At 45.7% G+C, this 20,464-nt stretch overlaps 1 protein-coding gene across 21 annotated transcripts in view; it reads right to left on the bottom strand.

Moving 5' to 3' along the window:
* Positions 1–17,750, bottom strand: part of DMBT1 (deleted in malignant brain tumors 1) — a 61,712-nt gene extending 43,962 nt beyond the window's left edge. For 20 of the 21 annotated variants that reach the window (XM_070470343.1, XM_070470344.1, XM_070470345.1 and 17 more), the window contains exons 1-6: positions 17,642–17,750; positions 7,218–7,274; positions 6,148–6,177; positions 4,205–4,234; positions 1,720–1,764; positions 350–673 (exon numbers count right to left, since the gene is read on the bottom strand). In XM_070470343.1, coding sequence (XP_070326444.1) covers positions 350–673; positions 1,720–1,764; positions 4,205–4,234; positions 6,148–6,177; positions 7,218–7,274; positions 17,642–17,702 — 547 coding nt within the window. In that variant the 5' untranslated portion in view covers positions 17,703–17,750. The remainder of the gene's footprint in view (positions 1–349; positions 674–1,719; positions 1,765–4,204; positions 4,235–6,147; positions 6,178–7,217; positions 7,275–17,641) is intronic. The other variant, XM_070470353.1, reaches the window with a different exon arrangement.
* Between the last annotated feature and the right edge of the window lie 2,714 nt (positions 17,751–20,464).

Here is a 20,464-nt window from a genome sequence, read left to right as displayed (position 1 = left end):
CTTCCCAGTTCCTTGGAGGGGCCTCGGTCCAGGACTCAGGAGGCAGAACCGGGGCCACCGGCAGCCCCAGCCCATGACCTCTGCTCAGAGACCTCCTGGCAGACCTGCTCTCTTTTGCCTTGGTTTGCATGTGGCATGGAGCAGAAGGCATAATGTCACTTTCAGTTTGTGTTTCTGTTCTATTTGTCCATCTACATTCCCGAGGGCCAGACAAAATCTATTATACTAAATATCAAAGCACTAGAGGATTTCAAGGAAAAGGGAAATGTAGAGAATGCTTCTCAAGGGGATCAGAAAGAAAGCAAGAAACCACATGCAGAGAAGCACCCCCAGCCTGTTTGAGACCCACCCGAGCAGATGACGCTGGCGTCCTCGCTGTGTTGGCAGTTGTGTGTGTTCCAGGGGTTGTGGGAGCAGCTCCATAGGTACGTCTCATGCCCAGAGCAGCCCACTTCGTCCAGGACAATCGGCCCTGAGCCCTGCCCGAACCGGGCATTTCCTGGGGCTGAAACGGCCCAGCCACATTCCAGCTGCCTGCAGACCACGTTGGCGTCGTTGGTGTCCCAGCTGTCGTCACACACAGTGCCCCAGGAGCTTCCGTAGAGGACCTCCACCCGGCCCTGACACCTGTCACCTCCGTTCACCAGCCTCAGGGCCAAGCCCGATTGGATCCCTAGAGGGCAGCACAGGGAAACACTTCATGTCTCTCTTGAGGTCACAGGCCTAAGGCAGGTTCCAGACTTAGGGGACTTCTAATGGCTTTAGATCAAAGCAGTCCACCCTAAAGGAAATCAACCCTGAATATTGACTTAAAGGACCAATGCTGAAACTGAAACTCCAGTAGTTTGGCCACCTGATGCGAAGGGCTGCCTCATTGGAAAAGACCCTGATGCTGGGAAAGATTGAAGGCAGGAGGAGAAGGTGATGACAGAGGATGAGATGGTTGGATGGCATCACCGACTCAATGAACATGAGTTTGAGCAAGCTCCAGGAGATGGTGAAGGACAGGGAAGGCTTGCTTGCTGCAGCCCTTGGGGTTGCAAAGAGCCGGACACAACTAAGTGACGAAACAACAACAAATGGCCTCAGTTCCCTGGGCTGGGGGTCACCTTTGAATATGGCTGTAAGTTAACCTTCATCACAGGGGAATAAACAGTGATTTTCTTCCCCCGGCCCAGGCTGCCAAGACCTCAGGCTCTCCTGTCTGTAACTCTCAGCTCCCCTACTGGAGGGGCCCCCAGAGTGGGTTACAGGACCTCTGTACCCCAGGCTAAAGGACCATGGTTCCTGTAGAGGGAACAAAAATCAGTGAGGCCTCATATGGACTCAGGTAGAGCCCAGAGAAGCTGGCCCCCTCAACAGATTTCAACTGCCTCCCCAGGCCCTGTAGCCAGTGACCCTGACACGAGGTCTGCATGCATTGGTGAAGATAACATGGTGGGCATGGAGCACGGAGAGCAGGACTGTCTTAGAGACAGAGAGCCAAGCTCCATCTTGGAGCTCCTTAGAGACGTCTCTGTGGGTTGATCCCTCCCCTATCTCAGAGTCAAGGTCCATGGAAGAGACATCCATTCAGTGAGGCCTTGTTCAGAGGCCCTCCCCCTTTGAGAGCTGAGCACCCCCATCCCTTACGCCTTCTGCACCTCTTCTGGGCCAGATACAGACCTCTGGGTGCAGCAGGGGGGTTAGCCCACAAGAATCCCAAATAGCAAACGTTACCTTCTGTTGGGCCCACTGTTGAGAGCTCCTCCGTGGCAAATATAACTGCAGAGTGGAGAGAAGAAAAGGTCACTGGGCTGCGGCTCTCCTCCAGGGAGGACTGGCCCTCAAACTCGGCTCAGAAACGGGGCTGGAGGCAAAGATCCAGAAGCCCTGCCCACTGCCCCAAGGCTGTGTTCCTGCTGAAGCGGAAGGCAGATCTGTCCCTCTGCCAGCCTTCATTGGAGGCCACCAGGGGCATTCTTGGTTCCTGCTACCACCTCCTGAGCTTCCACAATCTCCATTCAAAAAAATCACCCTCTCAATGAATGGCCCAAATCTATTCACAAGACTAAACTTGAAATGGGCTTCCCCGGTGGCTCAGCAGTAAAGAGTGTGCCTGCAATGCAGGAGACGCAGGAGACCTGGGTTCGATCCCTGGGTCGCAAAGATTCCCCGAAGGAGGGCATGCGACCCACTCCAGTATTCTTGCCTGGAGGATCCCATGGAGAGACGGGCCTAGCGGGCTATAGTCCTTGGGGTCTCAAAGAGCTAGACACAACTGAAGTAACCGAACATGCACACAAACTTCAAATACCAAGTGCCTGTTTCTATGGCGCAAACATTCTCCGAGATGACATCTACTGTCACTGAGATATTCCCAAGGGTGGCCCCAACTGGGAGGAAAGATGTTCCCAAAGATCCATCTCCAAAGCCAAGATACCTACTGCAACATGACTGCTTGGACAGAAATGCTCTCTTGGGAGACACATTCTCAGGTGATAACTGGATTCCATGGCCACATCCCATGCTTAGTGACATGTATGTACACACAGCAGCCCACATAGTAAATGCCAGAAGTTGTTCTGAGTGTGTGCGCTCAGTCACGTCCAACTCTTTGCAACCCCATACACTGTAGCCCACCAGGCTCCTCTATCCATGGAATCTTCCAGGCAAGAATGCTGGAGTGGGTCACCATTTCCTACTCCAGGGGAACTTCCCAACCTAGGGATCAAACCTGCGTCTCCTGAGTCTCCTGCATTAGCAGACAGATTCTTTACCACTGTGCCACCTGGGAAGCAGAAATAGCCAACTGGATTGCCTGTAGGCTTTTCCCAAGGTGCATTCTGGGTTTTTTCTTTGCTCCACCTGCTGCCCCCTTCTGGTCATTTCTGTGAATGGTCCCTGCAGAAATCCAGCTTCCACCTGTGCCTTCCTGGAGGTCAGTTACCAGAAACCTATACCTCAAGTCATTCCCAGTACGTTCCTGGACCCTCAGGGCATGCTCTGAAAGGGCAGAGATTGGCCTTAACACAGCCAAGACCCAGTAGCAGGGTCAGCTGCCCTAAGTGAGCACATGAAAGATGCTAATGTACCAAAGTTGGCACAAAGTGTGTGTTTGCTCTCTGTGGAGAAGGAGGAGAGAGGATCCATTTAGAAAGAATCGTGGACAGAGCCAAAGAGAACTGTTCTGGGTTCAAATCCTTGCCCAGCCACTGGCCTACCACGTGACCTGAGACATAGAACTTGACAAGTTACCCAACAATGCCCTGGCTCCCCCATCTGCACAAAGTTAATAGTCCTACTCACCTCAAAGTGCTGTTAGGAAGATTTCATGACAGTAGCACTTACTATGTGCACTAGTTGAGCACTTATTCTGTGCCAGCCAGTCTTTCAAATGTTTTTAAAATATATATATATATTAACTCATTCATTGTAAGAAAATAATTTTGTGCAGGGTACAAAGCAAGTCCTTGGGAGACATTAACTGTGTTCGATAAAACTGACATTCATGGCACGAAAGGGCACTGATTCTCCACTCTACCACCACCACCTCCTGACTCCAAGCTGAAGCTAATATCATGCAATGAATAACTGACAGGTAGAGAGAAGAAAGCTGAGCGCCAAAGAATTGATGCTTTTGAACCGTGGTGTTAGAGAAGACTCTTGAGAGTCCCTTGGACTGCAAGGAGATCCAACCTGTCCATCCTAAAGGAAATCAGTCCTGAATATTCATTGGAAGGACTGATGTTGAAGCTGAAACTACAATACTTTGACCACCTGATGTGAAGAACTGACTCGTTTGAAAAGACCCTGATGCTGGGAAAGATTGAAGGCAGGAGGAGAAGGGGATGACAGAGGATGAGATGGTTGGATGGCATCACCAACTCAATGGGTATGAGTTTGAGTAAACTCTGGGAGTTGGTGATGGACAGGTAAGCCTGGCGTGCTGCAGTCCATGGGGTCACAAAGCGTCAGACACAGCTGAGTGACTGATGAGAGAGACGAAGGGAGAAGAAGGACACAGGGGACTGGTTGGGTGTGTGTCTGGGACACACCAAGGGTCTTGACATCCCTGGACTCCTCCTGCTCCATCCTTGCATTCTAAAGGGCAGGCTCTTGTCCTGTGCCCAAGGCTGCACTCAACCTCAGTTCACCGCATCCCTGGCCAACCCAGCCAGCGAGCAAAGCCCCGGGGAAGGCAAGTAAAGAAAAAATGTCTTACCATCGTTTATAGTCTGGAAATTCTCTTGATCTAGAAAGAAATACAGATTCATCTTAGTCTGTTCTGCTGTTTGTAAATGACACACGGGCACAGCAAAGGTCTTGAGGGTCACCTTACAATCACGCCAGGGGGCGCTGTGATTCAGTCTTGGGCTTGTGAGCCTGCAGCATTCTTGCTAAAAGCGTTTGGGGTTTTGTAATAGAACTTCAAAACAAATGGGTTGGCTATGGGGCGTTCAGTAGTTTTAGATGTAATAAAGTACGTGTCTGTTTACCATGCCACCTAACACTAGTTGAGAGTCCCATGCGATCTATGCTGAGAAATCACCCAGCTTGTTTCATTCTCCTGAGTACTGTCTTTTCTGCCGGGCAGACTGCATTGATCTCCAAGTCTGAGGCTTTTGTGGATGGTGAACCTTGTCTGAGCCCTCTCCATGGACTGAGCGGAAGATGTCCAGCCTGAGGGGATGGTAGAGGGGGACAGGATGGCACAAAATGAAGGCTGTGCCAGATTGCCCGTTGCTGGGTGTAACAACAATTCAAGACGTGACCAAGGATTAGCATCCCGGAAATGTGCTCACGGATCCTTCTCCGGATTCGCCTCCATCATCTCCATGCAGATTTAGACAAGGACTTAGAAGGCAAGCAAGAACTGAGTGACAGCGGCCCTCCTGACTGCTCCTCACTCGTTTGCCCCCAAAGACGAACAGTGTTCTACCACCAATGGCAGGTGACACTTCTGAACTCCGTCGATCAGAAGTCCTTGTTTTTTTTCCCCTAGAGCTTCAGAAAATATGCCGAAGTCACATAGTTTGGGAAACGAAACTTAGAGATAAGCCCCCATCAGGGCACTATGATGCTTAGACAAAATATTAGGGTGGGGGTGAGGGTAGGGTGACTAAGTCAGCCTCAGTCTATATCTGTTCCCTCAAGTTCCTGGCATCAGTGCCAGGAATAACAGAAAAATGTTCTTCCTTCCTCCTTTGTCTGGCTAACTCTTATACCAGCTCTATACCTCCATTTACCTGTGACTTCCACTGGGTGGCTCTCTCTGGCAGCTTGAGCACATGCCCCTTGCCAAGGACATCTCTCCCCTGCACCCATCGCAGCTGTACTTATAACTGTGTGCTCAGAGATTACTGTCTATCTTTCTATAAAACCCTAAGTCGCTACAGGGGCCTGTCCTGTTTAGAAGGATCCTGGTAGGACTAGCTCTTGACAGATGAGGTGGCTCGGATGTTGAGCCCATTGTGAAAGATGTGTGAAAGTTCAATGTTAGCAACTCTCTTATGGAAAAGTCTTTACATCAACAAGCCAGACTTACGATGTAGCCAATAACCATATGGGAAAATGTTTAAAAGCTGCATTTACTTGACATTAAGCAAAACGTAGACATTAAGAAAAAATAAGTTTAAAAAGGTAGCACTTAAAATATATGCATAGATCTTCTGTCACTCGGAAATTCTTAGTCAAATCTTATAAATACATTGCAAACATGAAAGCTTAATTCAGTCCTGGGCCATGTAGCATGCTTGCTCAAAATGGGGTCTGCAGACCATCTTTATTTTCGGTTACATAAAAATGCAGATTCCTAAGTCCCACCCCAGACCATCCAAATCCAAGTGTCTGGGTAAGGAGGTGAATTCTAAGGACCTGCATTCAACCAAATACCTTAGTTGATTCTGATATGCACTGAAGTTTGAGGCAAAGGCTAAATAAAATCAAAGAAAAAACTAACTCTATAACCACAGTCCATTTGTGCTATAGCTGAAAGAAGTTTCTATTGCCTTTGTATTTCCATAAAGGACACAAAACATATTATTACCCAATCCTCATACCATTCACTAAGGTCCAGGGAGGCAGTGTTTATTCTTCAGATATAAATAGCTGTATAGAATGATAAACTTTAAACCAAATACAAGATACTGTTTTCAAAATACTTACCACGTGTTCTGGGAGGATCTGACTCAGAAACTATAAAAGAATAAAAGAAAAATCAGACATGTGCACATTTCATGCACAAGGACCCTAAGCAAGAAATCCACCTTTGAGCCATTGCTTTTCTTATAGTAGACTCTGAGTTCACTTTCTTATAGTGCAATGAGAGCTCTAGGCTTGCTTCCAAAATGCCTGCAGGGTGAAAGTTCACAAAGACTTGTTTTTTTTTTTTAAAGGGAGTCTGCATTTGTGTCATCTCTTCTCCTTCCTTGCACACACCCAGGGAGGCCCATTTTTAAAAGCTTAATCATGGCGGATGATTTGAACATTCTCTAGCCTGGGGACCTGGGGTCATACTCCAGAGTTTTACATCATACTCAAGAATTTTACAAGTGTCGTCTCAGCTCATCCTCATATAACCCCATAGGGAAGCTGGCTTGAGTAGGTGACCCAGATCAACTGACCAGTAAGTGACAGCCAGACCCGTACTCAGACTGTTGCTCTTAACCATTTCGCAGTTCTGCCTCCCAATGCACATAAATTTACCATTTGAATTATTTGGCTCAAATCATAGTCTGTGCTTTTGCACAAGCAGGTATGCTCATGAACACACAGGACTGCCGTAAAAAAGGATTTAGGGAGCAGAAGCAGTTAGCATTTGAAGCACTGACGCCAGGGGATTCCTTATTTCCCCAAGACTTGTTAGCAGCTCTAGAGAAGAAGAGGAATGTGATTCTCACCAGAGAGGCTCAGCTAGATCCTGCCGCCCCCCACTGCCCCTGCCGCCCTGCTGTCTGTAACCCCTGCTGGCCACCCCGTGGGGCAGCCTGAGGACCAGGGACCTTAGGAAAGGAGTGTGCCTGGACAGACACTGGTGTGGAGCCTGGGGCCTATCTCATGGTCAGTGTGGAACCTCACGAGGAAGGAGCTAAGGGTCTAGGTGGACCCCATCAGAGGAAACCCTTCCTGTCCCACATCTAAAACCCGGCAGAATTCTCTGTGGCAGTCCCTCCTGAGTCCTTGGGTGTGGCCTTGGGCACCACAGTCGCCCAGCCCAGGAGTTCAGATAAACTTACCAGAGCTGAGTAATTCCCAGAAGGTAGTATCTGTGGTGTGTCTCGTTGTTGATGTTGCTGGAACAACAAAGAAAAACAGTCAATTGAGAGCTCTTCTGAAAACAGGCGTTAAAGCCAGACCCACCCTCCCTCCCCTCAGCTAATTTGAGCAACAGAGAGAGTTGCATTGCTCTTTGCTTTGGAGGGTCGCTGGACCCATCGTTCATTAATTCATTGATTCACTCAGGGAATATGGACCTGTCTCTGACCACACAAGGGGCAAAGAGCGGAGGGCTCCATCACTGAAGGTAAGATGTAGTCCTCTGGGGCTCAGAGGCCAATGGCAGCCAGACCTTGTCCACGTGCTCAGTCGCTCAGTTGTGTCCAATTCTTTGCGACCCCATGGACTGTAGCCCGCCAGGCTCCTTGGTCCATGGGATTTCCCAGACAAGAATACTGGAGTGGGTTGCCATGCCCTCCTCCAGGGGATCTTCCCAACCCAGGGATTGAACCCATGTCTCCTGCATCTCCTGCATAGGTAGGAAGGTTCTTTACCACCAAGTCACCTGGGAAGTCCCTGGCAGCCAGACTTGCTGACCAGTAATACTTCACTTGGCCAATGAGGAACACAGTGGAGGGGAAATGGAAATCTCAAAAGAAGCAATTCCTGGGCTTGGAAGAAGGGCAGGAGGAATCCAGAGAGGACAGGCTCTTTCAACAAGGCTTAGAAGAAGGCATAGACATATGTCAAGAAAAAACAAGGTGAAAGTTGTTGAGTTGCCAGATAAAACTCAGGATGCCCAGTAAAATTTGAATTTCAGATAAAGAATGAATTCTTCTTTAATGTAAATATGTTCAAAATATTACATGGACTATATGTATACTTAAAATTTATCTAAAATTTGAATTTAACTGGATATATTATATTTTTATTTACAATATCTGGCTACTCTCCAGTATTCTTGCCAGGGAAACCCCATGGGCAGAGGAGCCTGGCGGGCTACAGTCCACGGGAGATCCCAGCCAGACATAACTGAAGCGACTTAGCACTCACTAAATGGAAGGCATCCCAGCAGGAGCAGTAGACAAGCAGCTGTCTTCACTGTCCTTTAGGTAACTAACCCCCGAGCCAGATCCACTGAGCTCTCCATCGTTTCTGTAAACCTACTAACTGCTAGCACTGGTGGGCTAATTTCTAGTACACTTGGCAACTTGCATTCCAACCAAGCTGTGTGATCAGTGAATGACAGATATGAGTCCTGAATCTGTTTATGTTGATTTTGACATAAATCAAAATCAAGTTGACACTTGACACTAAAATAAATATTAAGTAAATTGATCAAATATGGGTAAGAAAAGAAAGATGTTTTTCAAAAAATTAAGGCTGAATGCTTTGGAAATAAAATTAAGGTGCTAAAAAGACATCAAGTGGGTTAGGCAGCAAAAAGGAGAAAGATATTTAAAGCAAGTGAATTTATACCCTCATTCATTTGTTCCTTCAGCCACTCAATCATGTCCCGCACCTTTGCGACCCCATGGACTGTACCTCGCCAAGCTCCTGTGCCAGGGATTTCCCAGGCAAGAATACTGGAGTGGGTTGCCATTTCCTACTCCAGGGGATCTTCCTGAGCTGGGGATCGAACTCACATCTCCTATGTTTCTAGGCAGATTCTCTACCACTGAGCCACCTAGGAGGTTGCTTTGCAAAGGTCTTTCATTTCATACTCTACTTTAGAGAGACTAAAAGTTAAAAGTTATAGATATGCCAAATGGGAGCAGTTTAGGCAAGAAAGGTGCTGCAGAACTCAGAAGACCTCTGCTGAGAAGTCTATAGCAACAAATTGGCAAATCAAAGTGTATTTATATGTTTTAAGATAAAAAGAAACATTTTAAATATGCACCTATCATATTTTATGATTTTAAGCAATATTTTTGAAAAAAACAGCTGCCTGACCCAGTCACAATAGAAAAGGGTTCTTTTAGAACAATGGCTCTTAAAATAGTTCCATGAATATTCAGCACCAAGCAGCACCTGGGAATTTGTAAAAAAAAAAAAAAAAAAAAAGCAAATTCTTAAGCCTCCTCCAGACTTAAGAATTTACCCTGGAGGTGATGTCCAGCAATAAGTATCCATTCCAGGTGATTCTGATAAACATTAAAGTTTGAAAACCACTGTCGCAGGCCTGCAGCAAAAGTGTTTGGACAGAGTGGTAGGGAATAATTTATTCAACAATCTCGCTCCTGGCAGAAAGTGAAGAGGAACAATGGGCTCTTGATGAGGGTGAAAGAGAAGAGTAAAAAAGCTGGCTTGAAACTCAGCCTTAGAAAAACTAAGATCAAGGCAGCCAGTCCCATCACTTCATGGCAAATAGAAGGGGCAAAAGTGGAAGCAGTGACAGATTTTATTTTCATGGGCTCCAAAATCACTGCAGATGGTGACTGCAGCCATGAAATTGAAAGACGTTTGCTTCTTGGAAGGAAAGGCAAACCTAGATAGCAGGTTAAAAAGCAGAGACATCACTTTGCCGACAAAGGTCCGTAGAGTCAAAGTTATGGTTTTTCCAATAGTTGTGTACAGATGTGAGAGTTGGACCATAAAGAAGACTGAACGCTGAAGAAATGATGCTTTTGAATTGTGGTGCTGGAGAAGACTCCTGAGAATCCCTTGGACTCCAAAGAGATCAAACCAGTCCATCCTAAAGGAGATCAGCCCTGAATATTCATTTGAAGAACTGATGCTCCAATATTTTGGTCAGCTGATACAAAGAGCTGACTATTGGAAAAGACCCTGATGCTGGGAAAGATTGAAGGCAGGAGGAGAAGGGGACGATAGAGGATTGAGATGGTTAGATAGCATCCGTGATTCAGTGGACATGAATTTGAGCAAACTCTGGGAGATGGTGAAAGACTGAGGAGCCTGGCATGCTGGCATCCAAGGGGAGGCAAAGAGTTGGACATAACTTAGCGACTAAAAAACAGCAGCTGGATGCCTGACTCCAGCAGGCAGGGGGAATGCTGAGATGACAGACACAGTGCTGCCTCTGGAAACTGGCTCTAGTGGACGAAGTTTAGAGACAAATAGAGGACAGGGAACTGAGAGCTCAGATTGTGGGATGTTGGGAGTCCACAAGAAGATCTCCCAGAGTAGAACCAGGATTTCTGAGCAGATGTGCACCAGGCAAGGGGAAGATGGGCTCCAAGGAAGTAAAACACTATAAATAAACTTCCCTTGAGAAGCAACCCCATAAGAATAAAGCTATCAACTCTGTGTAAAGCTTCTTGGCTGTCTCCTCAGATGAAGAGATGAATCGGGGTTCCAGATGGAAGGACTGAATATAGGACTATCAGTCATTTTAAACTAATTCATAGGTTTGATATCATTTCCATCAAAAAGTTTTTCTTGGATTGGTCTTTAAAAATTAATCTTGAAGTTTATCAAGAAAAATAAATAGGCTAGAAATGACTGATAAGTTCTTGAAAAAAAAAATACTGATGGGGAGGGGGAAGGGACAATGTGGGTCTGGGACTGGGGGTCATGTTCACCTATGAACCTGGGAGACAGGTGCCTTGAGTTCAAATTCTAGCTCTGCTGTTTATTTGGTCTCTAAACTTGGGCAAGTCATTTATTCTCACTCAGTCCTAGTTTCTTCATCTATAAAAAGATAGTTATACTAACCTACTTCACAAAGTTATTGTGAAGACAAAGTTAGAAAAATATATCAGGTGCTTAATTAATATAGTGTTTGTCATGTTGTCAGCATTCAAAAACTTATGATTAGCTCCAAAATATTCAAAATAAGGTTATAAAAATTAAAGCAAAGTTTAAAATTTAAATTATTTTAGAATCAATTTAGATATTTACTTCACACCAGAAGGAAAAATAATTTTCAGAACCGAAAAACAGGATTTTATTAAACAAATGAAAACAGGAAACTAATTAAATGTTTATTTGATTTTTGTGAAATTTCTAGATTTTAAATCAACAGGAAATTACAAAGAAAAATAGCAATAAATTTAATTATGTAAAAATATTTGTGCAGAACAAAATCAAAATTTAAAGGCAAATAACAAATTGAGAAAATATTTGTCATCAATATAATGGACAAAATGGAGAGAGTTTGTTCAACATAATGGACAGAGAGAGTTTCTATAAACCAACAAAGGTGATACTAACTTTCACATACACAAAAATATAGAGGATAAAAACAGACAGTTCAAGTAAAGGAATTTAAATGGCTTAAAAATTTTCACCATGACTATAAAGCAAAGAAATGCAAATTAAAATAACTGTAAATCAATTTTTATCCAACAATTCAGCCAAGAGTTTTGAATGGTAATATTCAGATTCAGCAAAGTTGTAGAAGATTGCATTTTCCTTTTTGACTATTGGAGAAAAAATTGGTAGATTGCTAGAAAATAATGTACCAGTATGCTTTAAAAATCTTAAAATGGTCAACTCTTTGACTCAGTAATTCCATGTCTAAGAATCTAGCCAAAGGAAATTATAATTTACTTAATGTGGACAAAGATGCATGAACAAACATGATCTTCACAGTATTATTTATTATAATTACAGAAAGAATCTGAAAAGGGGTGGCAGAAATAGGGAGAGGTTGGTAAAAGGGTACAAACTTTCAGCCAGATGATAAATAAGATCTTAGGATCTAATGTAAAACATGGGGACTATAGTTGATAAAACTGCATCTATTATACAACTGAAATTTGCTAAGGGAGTAGAACTTAAATGTTCTCACCAAAATAAAAATAGATATGTGAGGTGATGGATATGTTCTTAACTAGATGAGGGAGAATCTTTCCACCATGCATATGCATATCAAATCACCACAAGGTGCTCTTTAAATATCTTGTAAATTTCTTGGCCAATCATACCTCAATAAAGCAGAAATTTTTAAAAAAGAATAAAACCTGAAAAAAAACTTCAATTTCCCAAAATCATGAATGCATATTAAAATGTTTAGAATATAAACTATAGAAAAACTGTATGTTAAATGCTATCCTTTAGGGACTTCCCTGGCTGTCAAGTGGTTAAGACTCTGAACTGCAGGGGACATGGGTTTGATTCCTGGTCAGGGAACTAAGATTTGGCATGCCACTCAGTATGGGGGCAGAGAGAGGGGAAAGAATGATGTCACTTCCATACAGGTGTAATTGGCAAGAAATACATATTTTAATAAAGCCAATCTCAGGTGAAAGGACGAGGTGTGTTTTTACCTTTGCTCTGTGTAGTTCCTACACTCTCCACCCTAACTGCATTAAAAGCTGTGGTTTGAGGCTGAATGCGGGAGATGTGGTGTCTGGTAATGTAGGAGGCAGATTCTTTTAGGTTCGGAAGGAGGTGGTGTCGTAGGCTAAAGAAAAGAGCAAGGATGAAAGAAAAAGAAGACAAGGAAAAAATGAAGGAAAGGATAAGGCAGAGAGGGAGGAAGAGGAGAGAAAGAGAAGGAGGGGAGAGGAGGGAACATGTGGGGAAGGGAGGAGATGCTCTTATTTCTTGGCAGTTACAGCATTCCCAGCACTGAGCTAACTGTGCTACCTGCAGTATCTCCTTTTATCCTCAGGATATCCTTTATCAGGTTATTACAGTGTCAGATTATTACACAGTCTACTTTATGGAAGTGAAACCCAAGGCTTAGGGATGTAAAACAGCTTATCAAAGGTCAAACAGCACTGACAGTGAAATTGATGCCGCAAGTCGAGGGCACTGACCCCAGAGTAAATATGCTCATAGCTCAGCTCCACCACTTCCCAAAATTCAAGTGCAAATGAGATTCTGTTTCAACTTGTCAGAAAGCAAAGCATTCTGAAATAATAATCTTTAGTGATGGAGAGTTTGTGGTCAGCATTGCCCCTGACGGCACTGGGGTTGGTGGAGTTTGGGGCAGTAACAGCATAGGAGGTCTCAAGTGCAGTCATCAGGCAGCAAATGGGCCATTTCTAGGGGGAGTTTGAGGCACGGGGAGGCTGTGTGTTCAAACTATTACCTCCCAGCATTGGACAGGTATTTGGGATTCAGTGTCAGGTTGCCTATTTCAGGACAAGGGGAGTCTGGTCACTGTAATCCTCTTTCCCTTCCAACCCAGCTTTGGGGACTCAAAGAATAGCTAGTCCACCCTCTGTCCCTGCCCTCCCCTTCTCAAGAGCCCAGCTCATACAACTGCACTCCATGTTCAGTGGTCACGATTATCCACTGGGAAGCAGCATTCATGGCTTTCCTGTAAATGATCCCATTATCTACCTGGTAATGCTCTGTTCCCACCAGCTCCATGCCACGGCATTGCAGTGGGTTTAGGGCAGCCAAGAGTGGAGAAGAGACGTGTAGGATACTGTATGATATCACTTATGTGCAGTTTTTAAACAACACAAATGAATACACATGCAAAAGAGAAACAGATTTAGGAGCCTCACTGATGGCTCACTGATAAAGAATCTGCCCACCAGTGCAGGAGATGTGGGTTCAATCCTAGGTCAGGATGATCCCCTGGAGGAGGAAATGGCAACCCACTCCAGCATTCTTGCCTGGAGATTCCGACAGACAGGGGAGCCTGGCGGGCTACAGTCCATAGGGTCGCAAAGAGTCAGACACGACTTAGCAACTATACAGATCGCTCCTGATATCGGGTCTTGTTTAGTTACTAAGTCATGTCCGACTTTTTGCCTGTTGGACGGTAGCCTGCCAGGCTCCTCTGTCCATGGGATTTCCCAGGCAAGAATGCTGGAGAGGGTAGCCATTTCCTACTCCAGGGGATCTTTCTGGACCAAGGATTGAAGCCATGTTTCCTGCATCAGAAGGCGGATTCTCTACCACCAAGCCACCTGGGGAGCCCCAGTATGGTGTCTGGCTCCCTTTGAACTGTACATAAGGACGAGAAATACTTCTCAGGACCTGGCATAGGGCACAGAGAGAATGGCTCAGGAAGCGTTCTCCTGCCCTTCCATTACGGCCAGCAGGAGCCTCTGCTAGGCTCCAAGGGATGCGTGGTGTTGTACTAAGTGGGCCAGACATGGTCCTTGCCCTCCAGGGACTCCCCGCATAGCAGGATCTCTAGAAAAATCCATAGAGTTAAGATGCTATGGCAGAATAAGAGTGGCAAGCATAGGACGACACACTGCTTGTGTGTGTGTGTGTGTGTGTGTGTGTGTGTGTGTGTGTTGAGAGTACACGTCAGGGTTCCTGGATGGGACAATGCCCATGGTATTTAAAAAAGAGCAGCTAGATTTAGCCAGAGGTGAGGAGGTGGGGAGGGGAAGAATAAGCCTTTGTTCCAGGTGGAGGGAACAGCAGGAGAGCAGTCACCAAGGCAAGAGGCAGCTCCTGCTGGGGTAAGACGGCCAGGACAGATCTGCTCTGTACTGTAAGGCAGCCTGCTGGAAAAGGGGCAGAACAAATAAAATCATGGGGTGGAAAACAGCAGGGGACAGGTTGGAACTGAAACCCTGCTGGGGGTTGTCAAGCCAGCTGTGGAGAGACCCGAGGCTGGAAAGGAGAGTCCTAGGTGCCTGGTTGAGACTCAGGCTCTGGGCGTGGCCTTGGACTTCCTCTTCATTCTGGAACACTCCACACCTAGATTGGACTGAGTGACCTAACTCCCAGAGGGTAGCTTGCGCAGTAAAGACAGGGTGCAGTGAAGAGAGCTGATGAGGGAATAATTAGACATCTGTGGGACCTATTTAAAGGATAACAGAAGTGCCTACCCCAGCCCAATGTCAGCCACCTAAGGACATCTCACAATTTCCTCCTTCTTTTTAAGGTGTTAATTAGTGCCTAAATCCCTGATAAACTGTGAAAAGGGGAAGTACAAGCATTAACACTTTTCCAGGAATTAGTTTGTATGCAATTATTACTTTCTTACTTTGACCTTGAAGAAGTGAGACCAAGGGAAGTTGAGTTAAAAAAAAAAAAAAGATTATTTCGGAATAACTTTCCAGAAAAACTGCAGAAAATACAGTTTCCATATCCTTTTACCCAATTTTCCCTCATGATAACATCTCATATGACCAAGCTACATTTGTCGCGATTACCAAACCAACAAGGGTACACTCCTACTAACAAAACTCCGGGCTTTATTTGGATTTCACCAGTTTTTCCTTTTTCTAGGATCCAATCCAACATACTACCTTGTATTTAGAAAGTCATGTTAGGATTATACTCAGAGGAGTAACAATGGACGGTGCCCAGACACTCTCCACATGCCAGACTCCGCATGGGTGACCCCATGTCTGTACGACCTTATGAAGCTGGAACACTACCCCATTTTATCAGTGAGTAAACTGAGGCTTGCAAAGGCCCCAGAGTTGGTAAATGGCAGAACCAAAGACATTGCCAGGAGCAGAAGGAGTTTCATGACCCCTTTAGCCCAGCACAAACCTGAACTCACTGACTTTTACTCAAGAATTGGTGCAAAGACTAGAATTGGGCAGTGTCTGCTGTCCGGGGTTCCCCAGCACGGAGCTCCTCCATAGGGCTCCAGCGCTGAGCTGAAAGCCACCGTTCATCTCAGTCAGCTGAGTTCTCCGCAAGAAACCGTGGGAGCTTACCATCCAAATCCTCTACTCAAATTCAGTGGACCTCCTCTAGGTTCAAATCCTGGCCCAGCCCTGCAACAACTGCTGACCTTGGACAAGATACAGAACCTCTCTGAGCCTCATCTGCAGTGTGGATACCCAACTTGGGAGCTGTCAGCAGATTTAGACAAGAAAAGGGAGGTGTCTGTCTCGCAGAGTACCTGGTACAGAGCAACCACTTTGCAGAGGTTTAATTCTCATGTCTAAAATGCAAATGCAGCCATGCGTGTCTGTGCATGTGTGTGCACATAACACGCAAAACCACAGCCCCCTCAAGCCACTCGTAGAGGGTGTCATAAGCCCCTTTGTAGACAGTGAAGTGAAAGTCACTCAGTCATGTCCGAATATTTGTGGCCCCGTGGACTATACAGTCCATGGAATTCTCCAGGCCAGAATACTGGCGTGGGTAGCCTTTCCCTTCTCCAGGGGATCTTCCCAACCCAGGGATCGAACCTGGGTCTCCCACATTGCAGGCAGATTCTTTACCTGCTGAGGCACCAAGGAAGCCCAAGAATACTGGAGAGGGTAGCCTATCCCTTCTCCAGAGGATCTTCCTGACCCAGGGATTGAACCAGGGTCTTCTGCATTGCAGGCAGATTCTTTACCATCTGAGCTATCAGGAAAGCCCCCTTTGTAGAGGAGGACAGGTCAATTCATTCCCTGTCCCTTAGGGGCTGACGTGAACCCCCTGTCACTTTTCAGAGCCAGTGCAGGACTGGGGATGAACTGCATATTGATAAAAGCCAGAGATAAGAACACTGCCTTCCATTTTCCAGTGTTCTGATAGAGACACAGTCTCTAGCCCTAGTCTGTCCAGAGCCAGTACCCGCCGAGGTCCTCCTGGCAAGAGGGGAACACTGACAGGTGTTACCTGTCAGTGAGTTGCCTGTCACAGACCTAGACACAGAGACAGAGAAAGATAGGAGAACGAGAGAGAGAGACTGGCAGGAAGGGAGAAATGCTAAACAGACTGGCTAAACATCCTGTTCACCTAGCATCTCGGTAAAACGACATTGCGGTTCAAGGTCTCAGTGACTTGCCCAGGGCTCTTTCATGTCCATTTTGTCACTTGACAGTCTAAGAACACCAAAATGTGCTTAAAACTAATCTCCAAATCATTTATCTAAAGCAGTCACAGAGTGGGACTTCCCTGCTGGTCCAGTGGTTAAGAATCTGCCTTGCAATGAAGAGGATGCAGGTTTGATCCCTGGTCAGGGAACTAAGATCCCACATGCCTTAGGGCAGCTTCATGTGCTGCGACAGAAGATCCCGCATGATACAGCCAAAGTCCCATGTGCTCCAAATAAGACCCCACACAGCCAAATGAATAAATAAAAATTTAAAAATAAAGCAGTGACAAACATAGACTTGGAATCTTAATGATCTTTTCTGTGCTCAGCTATGTGATCTGATTTTGCTTGGTAAATGTTAATTATCAAACCAGACATACCTGCAGACAGAAGTCACATTACGCGCATTTACAGGGCAATCTTTGCTGGCCATGTTCATCAATACACAAACCACAGGCTTGATCAATGATAACAAAGCTTTAGTTTTAATAATACACATTTTTCCTTAATTTCAGGAATTTTTCTAAAACCAATCAATCATTTCCTTAGTTGAGTGACTCACTGAAGACAATTGACATAGTGATTGGATTTTTCTAACTACAACCATTGCATTTCTCAGCCAGAAACAAAGCAAAAAATCTTTGCAATTACAATGATCACCAAAGAGCTATCCCCCCACTCTTGATATAAAACTCCTCTTCAGATGAAAGAATAGCACCAAAAAACAGATATACTTTGCCATGATTTGGATTTACAGCAGTGAAAAACAAATGTAATAATTAGATATAATACCTGTAGATAGAATTTGACCCAATAAAAGACATATTTGAAGGATGACTGTGGAGATCCCCATTTTGCTGGGTTCTTCTCAATCTCAGTAAAAATGCCTTGATATTTATAGGTTCGTAGTTAACAGGAGGCGTGTCCTCCGGGATACTGTATTTGTACTGGTGCCATAAAGATAAAGGAAGTCAGGGACTTTTCTAACAATCGATGGCTAATCTGTGGAACAATTTATGTGGGTTAGACTGACTGTCATATAACAGTCTGGCAATTTCCCAACTGCAAAAGTGCTGATATTAGCAGTGCAATTTCCAACTTCCTTCTAGGTGAACCTCTAAGTCTCTCAAGTGCTCCCTGAATATAGGCTTGATTTTAATCTGGGAGAATGTGAATGAATTTGTGGGAAGTCTGCTCCAAGGATCAGGGCAGAGCAGGATGTGGGCTGCTGAGCAAATATAGGACACGGTGCCAAGGGGAAAAGCATCTCTGGGATGGTTTGTCCTGGCAGGGCACTCTCCTGTTGGCCCCTGGCCTTGAAGAAATGAGGATGACATTGCAGACGTGATTGGAGAGCAGAAGACATGAGAGATATCCATGGATTCCACGGGCTTATATTAGCTTTAGCCATCATCTTCCGGGTCTCATACTCATTTCATAACCCAAGAACTGAGAAACATGTGACCTCAAACTGAGCCACCTCCAATCATTCACAGGCTCTGCTTTCATGCCGTTGGTATTCACATGCCTGACACTTTTTTGCTGTTTAGTTGCTCAGTCGTGTCCGACTCTTTGAGATCCCATGGACTGCAGCACACCAGGCTTCCCTTTCCTTCACCATCTCCTGGCATTTGCTCAAACTCATGTCCACCGAGCTGGTGATGCTATCCAACCATCTCATCCTCTGTCACCCTCTTATCCTCCTGTCTTCAGTCTTTCCCAACATCAGGGTCTTTTCCAATGAGTCAGCTTTTCTCATCAGGTGGCCAAAGTATTGGAGCTTCGACTTCAGCATCAATCCTTCCAAGGAATATTCAAGGTTGATTCCCTTTAGGATTGACTGGTTTGATCTCCCTGCTGTCCAAAGGACTCTCATGAGTCTTCAGCATCAATTCTTTAGCACTCACCCTTTTTATTGTTCAGCCTGGCAAACCCACCAAACCAGCCTCTGACTTCCTCCAACTTTGCCCACAATCCCTCTCTTATGTAGATATCACTTTGGGATCCCTGGTCTTTATCACCAGACTGGTAAAACTCCCACAACCTACCTAGAAGGTTTCCTGTTGTTCTTTTTTTTTTTTTTTCCCCAAAAAATTCTCTTGATGGTCGGTAACTCTTGGTCAGGAGTGTATGGCTTTTAGGACTTGCTTTTGTTATCCTGGCCTGAGTGAGCCCTGCCTTGCCTTTCAGCAGAGATGTGGACACTATGAGATGACACCTCAGCTTTCTTGCCATGAGTTGTTAACCCCTGATCTCCTGCAGCTTCATTCTGGAAGGATACCAGGAACCCATGCCTTGTATCTGTCATCAGGCAGGATTTAGGGCCAGATGTCTGCATTAGGCTCCATCCAGATGAAAGTTACATTCAACCTTGGATTTCTTTTCTCAATCCTATAGCTTTTCCTGTTGTGGGTCCCCGATTCCTCCTCTCCTCTTGATGAGAAGAGGCACATTTCCAAGGGCCTTCACTGTTTTCCATTGTCCTACTGACAGCCCAAGAATTGATGAGTGACAGGAGAAGGTGACAGAAGAAGAGAACCAGGATACACATCTGCTAGGGAACCTGTAAGGCCAGATAGCACAGTGGATTCCTCTTATGATTATGACAGAAATGGCTATAGTTGGTTGTTATTGTTTATTATGTTATGATGGTTATTATGAGAGGGGGTTATGATTGTTTGGATGCTAAAGTGTTAGGTTTAGGATTATTAAAAAAAAAAAAAAAAACAGTGCCATGACTGATTAGTAATGCCTGTCCTGCGCAGAGCCAAAAAAGGAATAAGAGGCAGGAATACAAAATATTCACAAGGGAGGAGGAGGTACAAAGTGTCCCTCCCCCACAGAAGCACACTGTCTTGTCTTAGAGACAGACCTGTATGGTGACCATTGCAATAGGGCAGATGTATTAGTGCAAGTTGCTAAGGCGGGGGCGGGGAGGGGGTTGGGCTGGAAACCATGTGACTGGATGGCAGAGGCAGTTTCTCTAAGGAAGTGAGACTAAATGCAATCAGGAGTCATTTGGCAACCAAGAATGGGAAGACCAGATGAGGAACAGGAGTGACCTTCCAGGACAGTGTGGCAGTGAGGCTGGGGGAGGGGAATCCTGCCCGAACACTGGCGAGAAAGCCCCATGGATAACTGTTAAAAAGGACAGCACCCCTTCCTCATTCTTGTCATTGCGATGACTCCATCCTCTACCCCCTGTGGTCAGCAGTAAAGATCCTAACACAACAAGGGCTTGTGAGCTTTTTGTTCAGAAGATATCAGGAAGAAGGAAGCAGAGGGAACCTACCCGTCATTCCAAAGCCCACTGGGGAGGCATCCAGGTGGGGAGACGGGTGAAGTCAGTGGAGCAGGAAGGAGGTGGCGGTCCTGGGTGTGCAGGAAGAAGACCATGGGGCCACGGGCCACCTGTCCTTCAACACCAGGACGCCATCCTGGCCCAAGGCCCTTTGTGTTCCACGGCCCTTTATCAGACCCTGTTCAGAGAGGGCTTCCTCTTGTACAGAAAGGAGGGTCCTGGGGGGCACACCCCTGTCAGAGGGCTCACCTCTCTCTCCCTGTCCCGCTGACTAGAAGCATCTACGTCAACAGCGTGTCTGGGTGGAAGAAAGA

Source organism: Odocoileus virginianus, chromosome 7, assembly GCF_023699985.2.
Source record: "Odocoileus virginianus isolate 20LAN1187 ecotype Illinois chromosome 7, Ovbor_1.2, whole genome shotgun sequence".
Classification (NCBI taxonomy): Eukaryota; Metazoa; Chordata; class Mammalia; order Artiodactyla; family Cervidae; genus Odocoileus; species Odocoileus virginianus.
This window is presented reverse-complemented; position numbering and strand designations above follow the sequence as displayed.